Genomic DNA, 15,637 nt, shown 5'->3' on the forward strand with positions numbered 1-15,637 from the left:
CGCGCAGCACAGCAACCCCGAAACGCCGAGACCCGCTTTAAAACGCGTTTTAAAATACCCAACAAACCCCGCGGCAGTGGCAAGCAGGCCGCGAGAAAAATTACGGCACTCGCCGGGCCGGCACAGTGGGCCAGAAGACCGGTGGAGGCGGCCAAAACTCTAGACGCGTTTTGAGCTCCAGAGTCGCTAAACAGGACTCAAACCGAACGTGTGACCCCATCAATGGATTCCTCGTTCGGAGAGCAATCCATTGGTGGGGTCACACGTTCGGTTCGAGTCCCATTTAGCGACTCTGGAGCTCAAAACGCGTCTAGAGTTTTGGCCGCCTCCGCCGGCCCACTGTGGCCGGGCCGGGCGTGCCAAATGTCGCTCGCGTTGGGGCCGTTCGGCCGTTCGGGGCGGCGCGTGTGTGTAACGGGGCAACGGCTGCAAAGCGCTGCAAAGCGCTGCAAAGCCAAGGGGGAAGCGCCGCGAAGCGCCGAGACGGAAGTCGCCACAGGCGCGTGTCCTTTCGCACAAAAATCCTGTCCGATCAATGCTGTGGTGAAAAATAAAAAAGGCAACATGCTCAAAACGTCGATTATTATCTATTCTGACACTGCTGTGGCAGTGCTCAGGCCAATACGTAAATATCTTTACATCTTTACCAAAAAAAGTCTGCAACATTAACTAACACTTGCCGAAATAAATTCTTAAATTAATTTAGATTTGTTTTTAAATTTTAGACAAAGATTATTTTTTCGTTGACAGAAGTCTTTGAAAACTCCAGCAGAGAAAAGCAAATCCTTAAGGATTAATCCAGACAGTCATCGGTCCAGGCCGCGGAGACGGCGACGACGACGAAACAAATCAAGTCGACTCTTATTTATCGCCGGGCTCCTCATCCTGCGCCCAGGCGATTTCGGGTCACCAGCGGCCCAGTCCAGCGGTGAGGCGGGGCGGGGCGGGGCGGGGCAGGGCGGGGCGGGGCGGGGCGGGGCGGGGCGGGGGGGGGGGGCGGGGCGGGGCGGGGCAGGGCGGGGCGGGGGCCTGTCACCCACGCCCAAACAGAGGCGGCGCCGCTTGGCTCACATTGTGAAATCCCCCTCTCCGCTTTGTGTCCCAGACTTGACTCTCACCTCGTGTGTGTGGTTCAATGCCATTTACACTCACCCCCCAGACTTGCCCCCCCCCCTTTACCCTTTCCACTTTTCCAGAAGGGAAAGGGGGGGGGGAGGAAGGTTGTCGCCAACGCTCCCCACGTCAAGCAGATAAATCCCGTGAGCATGTTCCATCGATTCTCCAAAGAAAAAGGCAAGGCCCTCGCGATTTTTCACCTCTCGGTCGAATCTGCCCAAGACGACGCGCTTGTAGAAACAAGGAGGGCCATTCTCAATCCACTTCTCGTCGTGCGAGAGAGAGAGAGAGAGAGAGAGAGAGAGAGAGAGAGAGAGAGAGAGAGAGAGAGAGAGAGAGAGAGAGAGAGAGAGAGAGAGAGACGCGCCGTTGGCGCCCAATTACCTCGTGGCCAGGCGGCCGGCTAAATACGACAAATTGGTTGCACAAGTTTGAGAAACGTCAGCGAGCGTTACGCGGCGCGCTACGCCCCAAGATCGCGACGTGGACGTAAGCGCAGCGCAGCACGCCGCCGGGGACGCCGTCATACGGGCACCAGCGGGCACATGCAAACGCACTCCGCCACTACACACACATACACATACACACACACACACACACACGCGCGCACACACGGACACACACACACACACACACACGGACACACACACACACACACACACACGTGGAGGCGTAGGCTGAATGGCAGCAAGGCCGCTTCGTCGCTTGCGGACCTCGCCCCGCCCCGCCCCGTGTGCAGCAGAACCAACCAGGCACGCTGTCGGCTGTTGGCGGCGTCGTCCGCACACGGACAGAAAGAAAAGAAAAAGGGACTCCCTTCGCGGGGAATCGAACCCAGGCCCGGCCGGGGGCCTTGCACTGAAGTCGCGCCCCGAGCCGGCCAGCTGGCCGCATGCACGCAGCAGACTGATTCCGAGAGACGCCCTCGTCGCTCTGTCTCTCTCGCACCTGCAGGGGACGCCCCATGAGTGCGAGAGAGACAGAGCGACGAGGGCGACTCTCGGAATCAGTCTGCTGCAAGGCGAAGGCCCCCCAAGATGGCAAGACAGACCGCCGCTTTACGGTGTGCACCGTGACCGAGCTGCAGCCCATGATCGCCTCCAACGTGCTGCAGCGCCGGTCACTGCGCCTCTCTCGCACCCCTTGGACGCCCCACGAGTGCGAGAGAGACAGAGCGACGAAAGCGCTGCGCCTGTTGAACGAACGGGCGCGCCTGCAGCAGGCCGCCAGCAGCCCACAAACCCACGCCGTGGTGGAGCCGCCTTGCTGCAGTGCGGCGCGCTGCACTCGGATTGAATGAGCCAAGCGCAGTCCGCTGCGGCGTCAGCTGGCCAGCGCCATAGCCAGCGGCCCGGCCGGCACGGCCGCGGGTTCGAGTACCGCGCGGCGGCAGCGCGGCAGCTGTCTTTTCGAACGGCCCTCGCGGTGACGGAGGGATGCGCCCCGGCCGACGCCATACGGCTACGCCGCCGTCTAGGCACGCCTGGGCACGCCTCGCCGCGCCGCGCCGCGCCACGCCGCGGCAGAGCAAGGCAGGGCGAGGCAGAGGGGCACGGCGGGGCACCGCGGGGCACCGCGGGGCCGGGACGGAATTAGACAACGCCTCGAGAGCAATGCGGTTGTGACTGCGCGGCCAAAGCAGGCTAAAGAACGCCAAAGAAGCGCGTCGGCGTGGCCGGGGCCGGCACACTGTGCGAAAAAAAACACAGTGAATCCCGTTAATTTTTTTTGCCGGGATTTACTGTAGTTCAGAACACAGGATATACCGTGCCTGGCTACAGTATCTACTGTACCTGGTACAGGATATTCCGTACTCCACTCCCGTGGTACAGTAAATCCCGTAGAAAGTACAGTAGATCCTGTTAAAAAAGTACAAATCCTGTACTCTGAACTACAGTGACCGCTGTACTAATCACTACAGGATTTACTGTGATTTTTTCCCACAGTGCAGAGGCCCGCAGGCAGGCACGGCACAGGCCCGGAGGAGGGAGAAGGACTGCCGTTGGCGAAGGCCAAGGTGCTACGCGGTGCTAATGCGCTCTGAATCCGAGGGTCTTTACATCGCTTTACATCGCTGTCTTCCGCGCACCTATAGCGGATGCCTATGAGTGCGAGAGAGACAGAGCGACGTCATCAGAATCAGTCTGCTGGGCGCATTCGCAGCGACACGAGAGAGAGGCCGGTGCTCTCGAAACCGAAACATCTTTGCATTTTTGAAGCGGATAGCTCACGAAAACTTGGTTCAAAACAGCTTTCGGCGGTTAAGTTGAAGGTGGTTACGTTTATTTTGAGGAATTCAAAATTTTCAAAGACACGCGAGTTGGAGGATGGAGGTCGTCGTCCGCCGCAGCTTGCATGGCTTTACTTTGCATGCTGCATGGTCCACGGCACGCGACGGCCGAGGCGGGGCTGGCGGGGCTCTGGCGTCGCCGATACGCCCAAGCGACACCTTTGTTTCGTTCCCCGAGTTCCCGGTCCCCCGGCGAACACTTTCGCTTGGGCCCTAAAAGACCCTGCAGCGCGGCACGGCAAGGCCCGCCGCGGCCCGGCGTCCGAAAGGGGCTCCTCCACGTCCACGCCGGGGACAGCCGGGGACAGCCCAGCGCAGAGTCGCTCTGTCTCTGTCGCACTCACGGGGCTCTCCGTAAGGGTGCAAAGGAGACACAGTGAGAAACCGCTCTACTGAGTCGCTCCGCTCGACAGCCCGCAGCAGCACACCGCGCTTCCGTCTCTCTCGCACCCCCGCGCGGACGGGGCGTGGGGCCGTGAGTGCGAGAGAGACGGAGAGACAGGGCGACAGCCGGCAGGGGTCACCAAACCGCGGGATGAACAATGTCGGGGGCGAGACGGCGGAGACGTCGGCGAGGAGGACGGAGAGGACCCCCACGGCGCGCGGCTGCAGACTCACTCCGAGGCGTCGCTCTGTCTCGCTCGCACTCATGGGGAGTCCCCTACGGGTGCGAGAGAGACAGAGCGGCGAAAAAGCCAGCCGTGTCGCGGTCTCGCCCGTGTTCAGCCCATCCCGCCCTGCTGGGACGCCGCGACGGTCCCGACGACCGCGGTGCTAAAAGGCCCCGCGACAGGAAACTGGAGGCGACCAGCCCAGCTGTCACTGCCCCCTTCCCCCTCCCTCTCTCACACACACGCACGCACGCACGCACACACACACACAGGCGGCCAACGCCGCGGCCGAGTTCGCCGATCCGCGGTCGGCCCGCCACAGTCAGGGAAGTCCCCGGGCGCCGCGCCGGCCGGCCAGCGCACAGTGGGCCAGAAGACCCGTGGAGGCGGCCAAAACCCTAGATGCGTTTTGAGCTCCAGAGTCGCTTGAATCCATCGGTGGGGTCACACGTTCGGTTCGAGTCCCATTTAGCGACTCTGTAGCTCAAAACGCGTCTCGAATTTTGGCCGCTACGCCGGTCTTCTGGCCCACTGTGCGACGCTCTGTCTCCACTGGTAAAACAAAGGCATAAAAATTACGCCCTTTAGGGCATAAATACTCTTTTACGCCCTTGCAAGGGCATAAATCGTTTTATGCCCTTGGGAAGGGCATAAATGGTATAGGAATTTCAAGCAAAATTTTAATGCCCTTCCCAAAGGCATTAACGATTTATGCCCTTTAAGGGCGTAAATCGTTTACGCCCTTAAAGGGCATAATTTTTATGCCTTTGTTTCACCAGTGTCTCTACTACCGCAACGTCCCATGAGTGCGACAGAGACAGACAGAGCGACGACGCCGATGTTCGGCATCGGTCCGTTGCCCTTGTGTCGTCGCCGCCGCCACACCCGCGTGAGCTGTCAGATAGGGAGATAGCCAGCCGCGCCGCGAGTCCGCGAGACACCGGTCGGGTCCCCGCCGCTAAGTCGCGCCACGCGCCGCCACGCTCAGACGCCGCCAGGCCGTCAGGACCAGGACGCCGCCGTTTGAAATAGCCAAACACTCATCCCTTCCTGCAGCACACTGATTCAGGGAGTCGCTCCGTCTCTCTCGCACTCCTGTGGCGTCCCATGTAGGTGCGAGAGAGACAGAGCGACGAAAACGACTCTCGGAATCAGTCTGCAGGGCGGCAGGCTAGCCCCCGTCGTCGGGGTCGCAGTAAACGACCACTATGCACTTGACAAATCTAATTTCAGCTTGCTCTGCGAGTCACAAAGTCTGTCAGAGTGGAGTCGAGCGCCGCGGTGGTAACGGCCTTGTCGAGGGAGCGCCGGCGCGGCCTGGAAGTGGGAGCGCCTCGGGGCGGTCACACGTCCCCGACGACGGGGGCGCGGGCCAGAAAACGGGTGAAAGCGGCCAAAATTCTAGACGCCTTTTGAGCTCCACAGTCGCTTAACAGGACTCGAATCGAACGTGTGACCCCACCAATGGATTGCTCTTCGAACGAGGAATCCATTGCTGGGGTCACGGTCACACGTTCGGTTCGAGTCCTGTTTAGCGACTCTGGAGCTCAAAACGCGTCTAGAGTTTCAGCCGCCTCCGCCGGTCTTCTTGCCCACTGTGGGGCGGTGTCGTCGACGGGGACCTCTGAGACGCGACGCCCCGCGACGCCATCCGTCATCTTGCACCGTGTCCGCGGCCGCCGCGGCCAAGGCGCCGCCACGGCGATGGCGTCCGAGACCACGACGCCGAAGGCACGAGGTGCGGCGGGGGCAGCACCGTGGCGAAAACAATAGGGACGCCGCACTGCCACACCCATCGCCGAGGCAGGCCAGAGGCAGGCAGGCCGCGGCCGCGCGGCCAGGCGGGCAGGCAGGCAGGGCCCCAGACCCAGACGAGTATTTCGGGCAACACTCCGGACGTACACTGTGTCTCCCTTCAGAATAATGCGACGCATACAACTCCCCGCCCCCACCTCCCACCCCACCCGACGACCATATGACAGCGAGGAGTATCATCACATTATTTTGCAGGATTTAAAAATCATTTTAAAACAGAATTAAAGCACCATTTTCAAACCATGTTTAAATTACTCTGAGGAAAGTAAATGTCTCCCCTGCACAAGGAACCTCAATGCTGTTTCCTGGCTCCCAGCTCCCAGCATCGGTTGGCAAGCCATGAGGCTGTTGCCCTGCCCCCTTTCTATGACTGAGTTACTTTGAGGCAGAGTCATTGGCCAGCCCATTCATCAGGGAAACACACACTACTCCTTCGCAGCAAGGGCTGGGCCAAAAAAAGTTGCCTAGTCTGCGTTGACAATGACAGTAGTTGATGGTGTCAAGCACTGGCATTTTCAGTGAGTCTTTCGACTGGCACCAGCTTTGATGGGCATTGCCATTAATCAAGTTAGTACCGTTTAGGGACTGAGATGGACTAGTACCCAGTATTGTTCCAGCAGAAGTGAAATTTTGCTCCCAAACCAAATAACTAAATCTGTAACGCAGGCCTGAAGTCTTTCTTATCTGCAATACTGTCCCTTCAAGTCAACTCCGCAAAGTAAACAAGGAAGCTGATAAGAGGCAGGTGAGAGGGTTAACTACTTGGCACAAGAGTGCTAACTTAGAGTGAACTGGCAAGAAGAACAGGAAAAAGCTTCCTAGCCACATTTAAGCACACCTAGTGCCTTAAAGGCCTTTACATTCATACGAATTTGTGAAGTGAATTAGAATAAAAACTATAATGATCGGAAAATTAACTCTTACTTTAAAAATGTAATAGCAAATACAAAAAGGCTGCCCTGTCAGAAAATGGGCGAGACGCTAAGAACATAGGGAACTTCAAAGAGTAAATAAAGTGTTCCATCAATTGGGACAGCTCTTAGTCTGGACACCATCAGCAACCAGGAACCGTGAAAAAACCAACTATCTATAAAAAGTAGCCCGTCTCGACTAGGACACTTACTTTTCAGGAGAATAAAATGAGGGAAGACACCAGGTTTAGTAATCCACAGGTTAGGGCGTCGAGTTCTTGGTGAAGGACACCTCCACAATGCACACAACACAATCACTCTTCTTCACAGACTTAATTTTCGTCCTAAATCCATGCCAGACGTGATTCATTGTAGCAACACTATTATTTCCATTACGAATCTAAGAACCAAAACACAACGCGCAGCAGACAAGCGCACTCCCGAACGCCATCATCACTTCTGAGGGGCACCGCCTTCGCTAAGCCGCACAGCACAACACTGACTCGCCGCCTTCTGCAAAAGCAGCCTCACGCGCGCGGCGTTGCCAACTCAACACGGACCCGCTCAACTTCTCGCCGTCTCTAAATGGTGCTGGAAAGAGAAAACAGACTTTTGTTGACCCTAGACAAATAAGCGTTCACCCACTCTGTGAAAACAACGGTGGTTTCGGAGAACTGAGGCGGGATTCAGTCGAGTACTCATTCTGAGGCAGCCCGGAGGTCCCGGAGGTCGGGGCCGCTGTGAGTGGGAGAGAGACGGGAGAGGGCGGCAACTTTCGAACGCAGCTGCGCATGCTCCGCCGCCGCGGTGCGCATGGAGTGGAGGAGCGGTGGAGACCTCCTCGGGGGTCCTGCTGGCCTGGCATTGCGCGCGCTCTTTGCGCACTGGACGGCAACGTGACGTCGTGTCGAGGTGCCCCCTCCCCCTTTTATTTCATGCCTACATGCACTCGCGCACGCGTCGCGAGTGGGGCGTACTCCTCCACACCATGCGCGGCTCCAGCCCGACCCGGTACAGAGGCCCGGGGCTCATGGAAGTGGCGCGGAGAGTGGTTATTTTAGGTTTTTGCCGGTTTGCAGTCGTGACGGGGCCTCCTTGCTTGCCCTGCCTTCAGCAGAGGGAAGTGCCAGACACGGGCTCAACGAACGACAGAACTGCCGAATGTGACATCCAATCAGAAGTCAAAGCCGCTTCCTGGACGCAACGACACCCCTTCGCACAGATTAAATGTATATTTTATTGAGTATGAGTAAGTATGAGTATGATATTTGTACTGTCTGGACTTCACAGAGGCCAAAGAAACCATAGCAACTTAAAATAATTTTTGGAAAATAAGTAACTGTTGAGGAACAAGCCAAAATTGAATTTTCGATTCCAAGTAGGTATCATAGCAACACATGAGCATCTTGCTGCGCTTGCTGCTTCGTGCCGCTAAGTTTCTTGTGGAATGATTGAATCAGGGAAACGGAACAGGGAACGACCACTCAGGAGCAACATTCCACAAAAACGTGCACACGTTTTGCTCGGTCTTGAAAACGCTGATATACAGGCCTTCAAGAATCGAACGCATACTGATGGCTCGAGAGGGTATGGTATTTGATTGATGTCTCTAGTTTGGTGGTTTGTTCTGAAGAAATTAGATGACATGAAGTTGTCTGCACGTTGGCTCTACCGCGTTGGCAATACCAACTGCTACCAACCTTAACAACGAAACTCGTTTCGAGACAAGCAGACGGAAAACAAACGATAACGATACATCGAAGTAGCAAGGTAAGAAAGATGGCTACGGTTTCATGGAAAGTAGGAATTTCGTCAAGATTATTAGTAAGAAACCTTACTAACAGCGTTAAAGTTAGTCGCAATGTTGTGAGAAGGAATTATTCACTCCAGTCAAGCTTTACAAGGAATTGTTCCGCAGCGCCTTACCGTTTTAACACAAGATATTATGGTAAGAAATGAACATGTTGTTGTGTCTGAGGTTAGGATTTCGCCGATAAACATTGCCAATTTTATCGCAGGTACACTGATTCCTTTCACAGTGTCATGAGCCTTTTTCTTCTCTTTAATTTATGTTCTTTCATTATTAACTGTTAAATCCACATGTCGACCTCACATTTCGTGAAACTTGGAGCCTGCAGTCTCATGTGTGTCCCTCATGTTTCAGCCACAGAGACCTCTGGAGACAGAACTTCAATTTTGAAACAGCTGGAGGATGACCAGAAAAAGAGTTCCATATTAAAACAGCTAGAAGAAGAGCAGAAAAAAGATGAAGAAGAAGCCAAAAAGCACAGGGAGCAGAACTGGCGCAATACCAAGCGGGGCTTGATTGCGTGTGGTGGAATGATTACAATCTCTTTTGGCTACATGATATTCAGTTTTGGTACGTGTGTACCATTTCCTCTGTTAATTGATTGGATACCATTGGATGCATGTCTGTATACAATCTCAACTTTTTTAACTTTTTTTTTTCTTTTTGTAGGGGCAACTCCGACAGATGCTGAGGGAAATCCTATAAAAGATGAGTTTTCAGACTTGCCTTTTCCTCAACAACACATTTACAGAATATTTAAGGAGCTTGACTATGTTAAGAAGGTGACTTTAGCATCTAATTGAATTGACAAGTAAAATTCCCAATCTTGATTTTCAATATCTTATACTGCCTTTTAAATGTTTCAGTTATTTGGAGAGCCCTCCCGTCAGAAGCTTCTTCCTGACCCTTTGACCTATCCGTACATTCAACCTCCATACACCTTAGTGCTTGAATTTACTGATATGCTAGTTCATCCAGATTGGACTGTAAGAAAATGCCTTGTTTTTTCAAAGCTGCATTTGAGTTAAATTCTTTCTGCTTCTAATCATCCTTACTGTGTCTTTTGTGCAGTACCAAACTGGTTGGAGGTTTAAGAAACGCCCAGGTGTAGATTATTTCTTAGAGCAAGTGGCACCTCCTCTTTTTGAAGTGGTGGTCTATACAGCTGAATCTGGAATGGTACATACGTTCAAATATTCTGTTTGTGTTGGTAATATGTTTGTTCACCTGTCTCTAGTTTTCTTTGTTTAATTTCAGACTGTATTTCCTATCTTGGATGCATTAGATCCTAATGGTTATATCATGTACCGTCTTGTGAGAGATGCCACTAATTTTGTCGACGGCCATCATGTTAAATCCTTAGATCATTTAAACAGAGACTTAAGCAAGGTATTGTTAAATTATTTCTCAGTCGAAATTTTGACGATTCAGTCGCATTTATAAATCTGTTATTAATTTTCAATTTTCCTCTGTCCATCTGCAGGTAATAGTGGTGGATTGGAATTCTTCATCTGTCAAGATGCACCCTCGCAATACCTTGCTCATCCCTCGCTGGAATGGAAATGACAGTGATAGAACACTTATTGACCTTGCTGCATTTTTGAAAAGTAAGAACGGTTCCATCATTTTGTTTTATGGCACTTTTTTTTTCAGCCTAATCTTCAAATCCTTCAATTCAACCTTTTTCTTGTTTTCAGTGTTGGCAACAAACAAAGTAGAGGATGTTAGAGATGTTTTAGACTATTACCAGCAGTTTGAGGATCCTTTGCAAGCTTTCCGAGATAATCAGCGTAGAGTTTTGGTGAGTGTTTTCTTTGTGTGTCTGCATGGTCTTTATCTTTTTCAACTTTTCTACCTCGCAAAGTTCTATCCATAATTATTTATGCTCGCAGGAAAATCTAGAGCAAACTGAGAAGGAACGGAAAGATGGCCAACAAGGTCTTGCTCAACGGTGGAGACCAAGTTTCTTAAAGAAGACTTGAAGGTTAGCATGCAAACGAATTAACAAAAGGTTTCATCCCAGAACTTTCCTCAATCATGTCATGTCATAATTCCTCAATCAGCATTTACATACCTAGTCTCAAGTAACATCATGATAGTGATAAGGATCCCTTTTCATATTCACTTTTTATGATTTGAACCAAACAAGAAATATTCCTCCTTTGTGTGTTCATAAAATAAGTGTTATAGAGTGAGGCATAATTGATCAAAATGTTGATAGATTGGCGTCATAGGCATCAATGCTTTCCAATTTTCATGCTAATGCTTAGTCAAGAATCACAGCCTTTTTCAGATTTGGCAGCTAGTGAAATTCCACACTATATTGTTAAACCACAGTACCAAAAATATTGTGAAATGATGTTTTAAGTTTCAATGTGGGTTAGTGTATAAACTAGCAGTATATTGACTACAGTGTAGGGTGTTTCAAGAGATGTTAAGTTTGGAAAATTTACCATTCATTAAAATAAAGAAGATTCAATTCATTAATTTTTTTCTAGAATTTATTTCAGTCCCTCTGTCCATTACAAAAAGAAAACAAGCATGGAATTTCTTTATGAAGTATGATTCCTTTCTACAACACAGGGAAAAATAAGATCAGACCAGAAAACACACGGCTGCTTCTGCTGACGCACTGCCATCAGTTCTTGAATGCAAAGCTGCAAAGTGGAAATTTTGAATGCATCAAACTACAGTCTTGAAATTTTCTTGTCTGTTCTTTTTGAATGTTTAACTATTTTATTAAATTAACAGCTAAATGCCAAAGTCAAATCAAATCAATAAATACTTGGAGCAGTAAATACTATGTACAAATTTAAAACAGCTAACAATCCATTTACTTTGAAGGTTTATTACATTTCTGTAAAAGACGGCTATGTTCCTCTCTCATCTAAAATTGGATTCTATTCTTAATCAACTTGTTAGTTTTGCACAGGGTGGGATAAGAGATGCAATCCACATCCTACATAGACCTTCAAAGCAACAAATGGAGCAATAGAACATAGAGCACCCTCAAATCAGGCAAATAAAATATAAATAATGATCCCCTTGTTCGTTCTTTTAAAATGTTCCTCCCAGAGAAACCAAAAATTTGAACAAACATATGCATCAAAATGCATTTGCACTAACAACCTTACCTACAATTAACTGTACAGGACTCAAATTGTTTATAAACAGACATATACAAAAATGTACAAAGAGAAACAAAACAACCCTTGTTAAATACTGAATTATACATAAACCAACTCTCAGTTCTGTATTTATTAAATCACAGATGCCTAGTACGCGCTTTTAAATTGACTATCTAGTCCAAAGTAGCTAACACGCCTCCTTTTATCTTTTGAAAACACCATCTCACCCAAAGAACACGAAACGCTCACAGTGACGTCATTTTGATGTCATTATGACAACTTTTAGTCAAAATTTCGACAAAAAAAGCATTATTTTGACGTCATTTTGACGTCCTTTGACTGCTTCGTGAGTGTTTCAAGTTCTTCCGGCACTCTTTACGCCACGAATAACGTTCAGCAGAGCCCAGTAAAGTATTATACTAAATCTGGAAGAGATGAGAATTGTCATCCATACATGGAATGGCTGCTCTAGTGTTCGTCTCAGGAACCATGAGGCCAAAGAGATCTGCTTCACCATAAAGACAAAAAGGCCCCTTAGCTTGACAGTTTTGTCACGAATGATCTTTCAGTCTCAATTTGTACCTAAGTCTGGCTGGCCGCGCCCGCTCGCTTGGGCTTGGTGAGGGGGATGTACTTGGCCGTGTGCTGCTGGGGGCGGGGGTCGTTCCTGCTGTAGGACAGGGGCACGAGGTAGGGGGTGGGTTCACCGGTGGAGGGCGCGGGGCTGGGGGTGGCTGCCCCGGGGGCGGCGCTGGCGGCGCTGGAGGCGCTGGCGGCAGGGACATGCTTGGCGCGCCTCTGGGCGGCGGACGGGCTGCCCTTGTCGCCGCGAGTCCCGGCCGAGGACGCCGCCGTGGGGCCCGCCGCGTCCAGGTCGCGGCCGCTGAAGAAGCTGTTGACGGCGGCGAAGGGCATGAAGGCCAGGCGCGCGTACCGCTCGGCCTGCTCCAGCAGCGCCACCAGCCGCTGCGGCAGCAGCTGCACCGTGATGGAGCGCTCGCTCCAGTTGCCCGCCGTGGGCGCGGGGGGCGGCGGCGGCGGGTGCGACGCGTCGCCGTCGAAGAAGGAGAAGGCCCGGCTGTTGTTGGCGGCGCGGCGGCTCTCCTTGTCCGCGGCCACGGAGGGCACGGCGGCGGCCACGGGCTTGGACGGCGGCCAGTGCTGCCAGATGTGCGTGCCGCCCAGGGGCGGCGGGTTCAGCTCCACGGCGGGCGTCCACTCGGGCGTCGTCGTCTTGTCCTGCAAGTCGCGCCCCGTGCCCGACGAGGTGGACGGCGGCGCCGTCGTCTGCACCGCGTCGGCGTCCTCCGGGGCCGGCGTCGTGGCGTTGGTCGGCGCGGACGTGCTGGTCGTGGTGCTGGTCGACGTGGTCGGCTTGAGCACGGGCTCGGTGATCTCCGGCTTGGCCGGGGCGGACTCCGCCTGCTGGAAACTGCGCCTGTCTCCGACCGCCTCGCCGGGCGGCGCGGTGGCCGTCCGCACGAGCACGGGCTCCGAGATCTCCGGCTTGGTCGCGGACGCCGCGGACGCCGAGGACGCCGCGGGGGCCGAGTCCACGACGACGGGCGGCGGCGGCGTCTCGTCGGCGGACGGCTCGGTGGCGTCGTCGCGGTCCGTGCCGTTCACCAGGGGCTGCAGCGTCGTCACGCCCACCTGCACCTGGTCGTCGAAGGCGCGCGCGTCGTCGCGGTTGCGCGAGTTGTCCAGGCCGTTGTTGGTGGTCTCCGGGAGGTCGTCGAGCAGCGGCTGCCACGCGGGGCCCGTCGCCTCCAGCAGGTCCAGCAGCGCGTCCTCCTCGGCCGTGCCCGTGCCGTTGAGGCCTTCGTCGCCGACGTGCACCACCTGCGTGGGCACGAACAGGCTCGAGTTGCGCTGCGCCAGCAACGCCGTCAGGTTGAAGCCGGGGTGGTCGGGCGGCGAGGGCTGCGCGGCCGGCGACGACACCTCGTTGGTCTCGGACGACGGCCCGCCCAGCGGCCCGCCCGCCTGCTGCAGCTGCGCGCTGGTAGTGTCGCGCGGCGGGTTGCACTCGCCGGCGAACAGCGGCAGCAGCACGGGCACGCCCGACTCCAGCACCAGGTCCTTCTTGCACACCGAGGAGCTGCGGGGGAGAGCAGTACACCGACAATGAGTCACTTACCCTATCTAGAGTCCTAGTCCCCAAAGTCCCCAGAGGAAAAGGCTATGGGAATCCACGCGTACCTTTTGCCGAAGCTGTCGCTGAGGGTGACCTTGTCCACGGACCAGCGCGCCAGCCCCGAGCTGATCCAGCCCGAGTAGGCCGTGTAGAGCAGCTGCACGCCGCGAGGCTCCTGCATCACGGGGTGCGGCACCACGATGCGCGACAGCGACCCGCCCACCTGCAGCTGCTCGTCGTCCTTCCTGCAACCGGAGAGGGTCAGTTTTGGAAACTTGGTGAAGCGCAGCTCGCAACAGCGGTCAGCCCTACACTACAAATATAGAGTGCCCACAAACTGGGCGCCTTTGTCGCCCGCCCCACTTTTAAGGGCGCCCAGTTTGTGGGCACTCCACATTTATAGTGAATGCACGTACGTCGTGAGCGTAAAGGTCTCGTTGAAGTCCGAGTCGCCGACGAGCGTGATCTGGATCTTGCCGTAGCTCACCACGGGCAGCACGCTGGGGGAGCTCTCCACGCGGACGTGGTACTGGTGGGCTGTGGAGGTGCACAGAAGTAGATATTAGAATCACCTGGGGTTGGGTTGGATCAGGTTAGATGCAGCTGGGCTCAGGTGCGAAGACAAGGGGGAGGCAGCAAAGAGTTTTTTTTGCCCATCCCACATCCGGAAGATGGACAAAAAGGTGTTCTTTGCACTGAAGTGGGCTAAGCCACTTTTGCCCTCCCTGAAGGACCACCTAGACCGGCGGTGGCCAAAACTCCGGACGCGTTTTGAGCTCAAGAGTCGCTAAACAGGACTCCAACCGAACGTGTGACCCCACCAATGGACTCCTCGTTCGGAGAGCAATTCATTGGTGGGGTCAAACGTTCGGTTCGAGTCCCATTTAGCGACTCTGGAGCTCAAAAGGCGTCTGGAATTTCGGCCGCCTCCACCGGTCTTCTGGCCCACTGTGTGTGTGTTGGGTTCGGCGGCTACTGACCGCAGAAGGGCTCCTCGTCGCGGGTGACGAGGTAGAGCGCGCCGCGGGCCAGGGCGCGGTCCGCGTAGTAGCCCATGTTGCCGCAGGGCCGGCTGGCGGGGTCGCAGGGGAAGCAGCGGCCCTGCAGGAAGCTCTCGTACGAGTCGCAGGCCGCGGCGGGGAAGTGGCAGCGCGGCGACACCGAGTCCGTGAAGAACTTGTAGGCGCGCCGGTGGTTGCACAGGCTGCGGGCCTCGTTCTCCGACGCGGCTGCAAGGCAATGCAGTGCCGGCGGCGGCGAGTTTATGTCCATTCATTCTGTGGACTGATTCCGAGAGTCGTTTTCGTCGCTCTGCCTCTCTCATGGGGCGTCCTGTGTAGGTGCGAGAGAGACACAGCGACGGAAACGACTCTCAGAAACAGTCTGCAGTCAGTGTACCCAAAGAATGAAGCAACTTATACCTCCCAATTTTCAATTTTCTTTTAATGGGATTTTCAACAACTTCTTAAAAATAATTGTGTATAATTTTTTTTCTAGTGTGTCAACTAGCGCACACTGTGAAGTTGGTCCACTCCACTCACACCACAGGATGTCGGACACGGCGCCGACGAACAGGTTTGCGCAGCCCTTCTGCATGCGTCCGCCGTTGGGGTAGAAGTCGACGTGGCCGAGGGGCTGCCGCGTGCCCAGCCCGCCCAGGATGAGGTTCTCGCCGTTGCTGTGGATCACGTCCACGAAGTTGGCGTCCGTGGCGTCCAGGCGCGCGCGGGGGTCCTGCGACTCGAACAGCGGCCCGGCGGGGTCCAGGCCTGCCGCGGAAAAGGGTGGAAAGAGTAAAAATCGCGTTGGAAGACAGGAA

At 54.2% G+C, this 15,637-nt stretch overlaps 3 protein-coding genes across 4 annotated transcripts in view; 1 reads left to right on the top strand and 2 right to left on the bottom strand.

Annotated features, from left to right (window-relative positions):
• Nucleotides 1-7,222, bottom strand: part of LOC117644337 (serine/arginine repetitive matrix protein 2-like) — a 28,465-nt gene extending 21,243 nt beyond the window's left edge. Inside the window, 1 exon segment of the mRNA XM_034383698.1 lies at nt 6,956-7,222. The gene's annotated coding sequence lies outside the window, so the exon portion shown is untranslated.
• A 1,235-nt stretch (nt 7,223-8,457) lies between these two features.
• Nucleotides 8,458-11,040, top strand: LOC117645042 (mitochondrial import inner membrane translocase subunit TIM50-C-like). 2 transcript variants are annotated; one of them, XM_034384931.1, is made up of 9 exons: nt 8,458-8,513; nt 8,908-9,123; nt 9,223-9,335; nt 9,420-9,539; nt 9,625-9,732; nt 9,811-9,942; nt 10,037-10,160; nt 10,251-10,354; nt 10,446-11,040. In XM_034384931.1, the coding sequence occupies exons 2-9, from the start codon at nt 9,084-9,086 to the stop codon at nt 10,533-10,535; spliced, it is 831 nt and encodes a 276-aa protein (XP_034240822.1). In that variant the 5' UTR covers nt 8,458-8,513; nt 8,908-9,083; the 3' UTR covers nt 10,536-11,040. The 2 variants fall into 2 exon arrangements, with proteins under 2 accessions (XP_034240822.1, XP_034240821.1); XM_034384930.1 differs by having other exon boundaries at nt 8,495-8,691.
• LOC117645041 overlaps nt 11,037-15,637 on the bottom strand; it is a 30,278-nt gene continuing 25,677 nt past the window's right edge. Inside the window, exons 6-10 of the mRNA XM_034384929.1 lie at nt 15,360-15,587; nt 14,799-15,047; nt 14,235-14,355; nt 13,884-14,063; nt 11,037-13,782 (exon numbers count right to left, since the gene is read on the bottom strand). Of these exons, the coding sequence (XP_034240820.1) occupies nt 12,264-13,782; nt 13,884-14,063; nt 14,235-14,355; nt 14,799-15,047; nt 15,360-15,587 (2,297 nt within the window). The 3' untranslated portion in view covers nt 11,037-12,263. The remainder of the gene's footprint in view (nt 13,783-13,883; nt 14,064-14,234; nt 14,356-14,798; nt 15,048-15,359; nt 15,588-15,637) is intronic.

The sequence above is a fragment of the Thrips palmi genome, unplaced genomic scaffold (assembly GCF_012932325.1).
Source record: "Thrips palmi isolate BJ-2018 unplaced genomic scaffold, TpBJ-2018v1 HiC_scaffold_18, whole genome shotgun sequence".
Classification (NCBI taxonomy): Eukaryota; Metazoa; Arthropoda; class Insecta; order Thysanoptera; family Thripidae; genus Thrips; species Thrips palmi.

Coding starts and splice junctions, on each gene's coding strand:
- LOC117645042 (XM_034384930.1), top strand. CDS start 8,523: ATGGCTACGGTTTCATGGAAAGTAGGAATTTCGTCAAGATTATTAGTA. Junction 9,336..9,419: donor AGCTTGACTATGTTAAGAAG/GTGACTTTAGCA, acceptor TAAATGTTTCAG/TTATTTGGAGAGCCCTCCCG. Junction 9,540..9,624: donor TAGTTCATCCAGATTGGACT/GTAAGAAAATGC, acceptor TCTTTTGTGCAG/TACCAAACTGGTTGGAGGTT.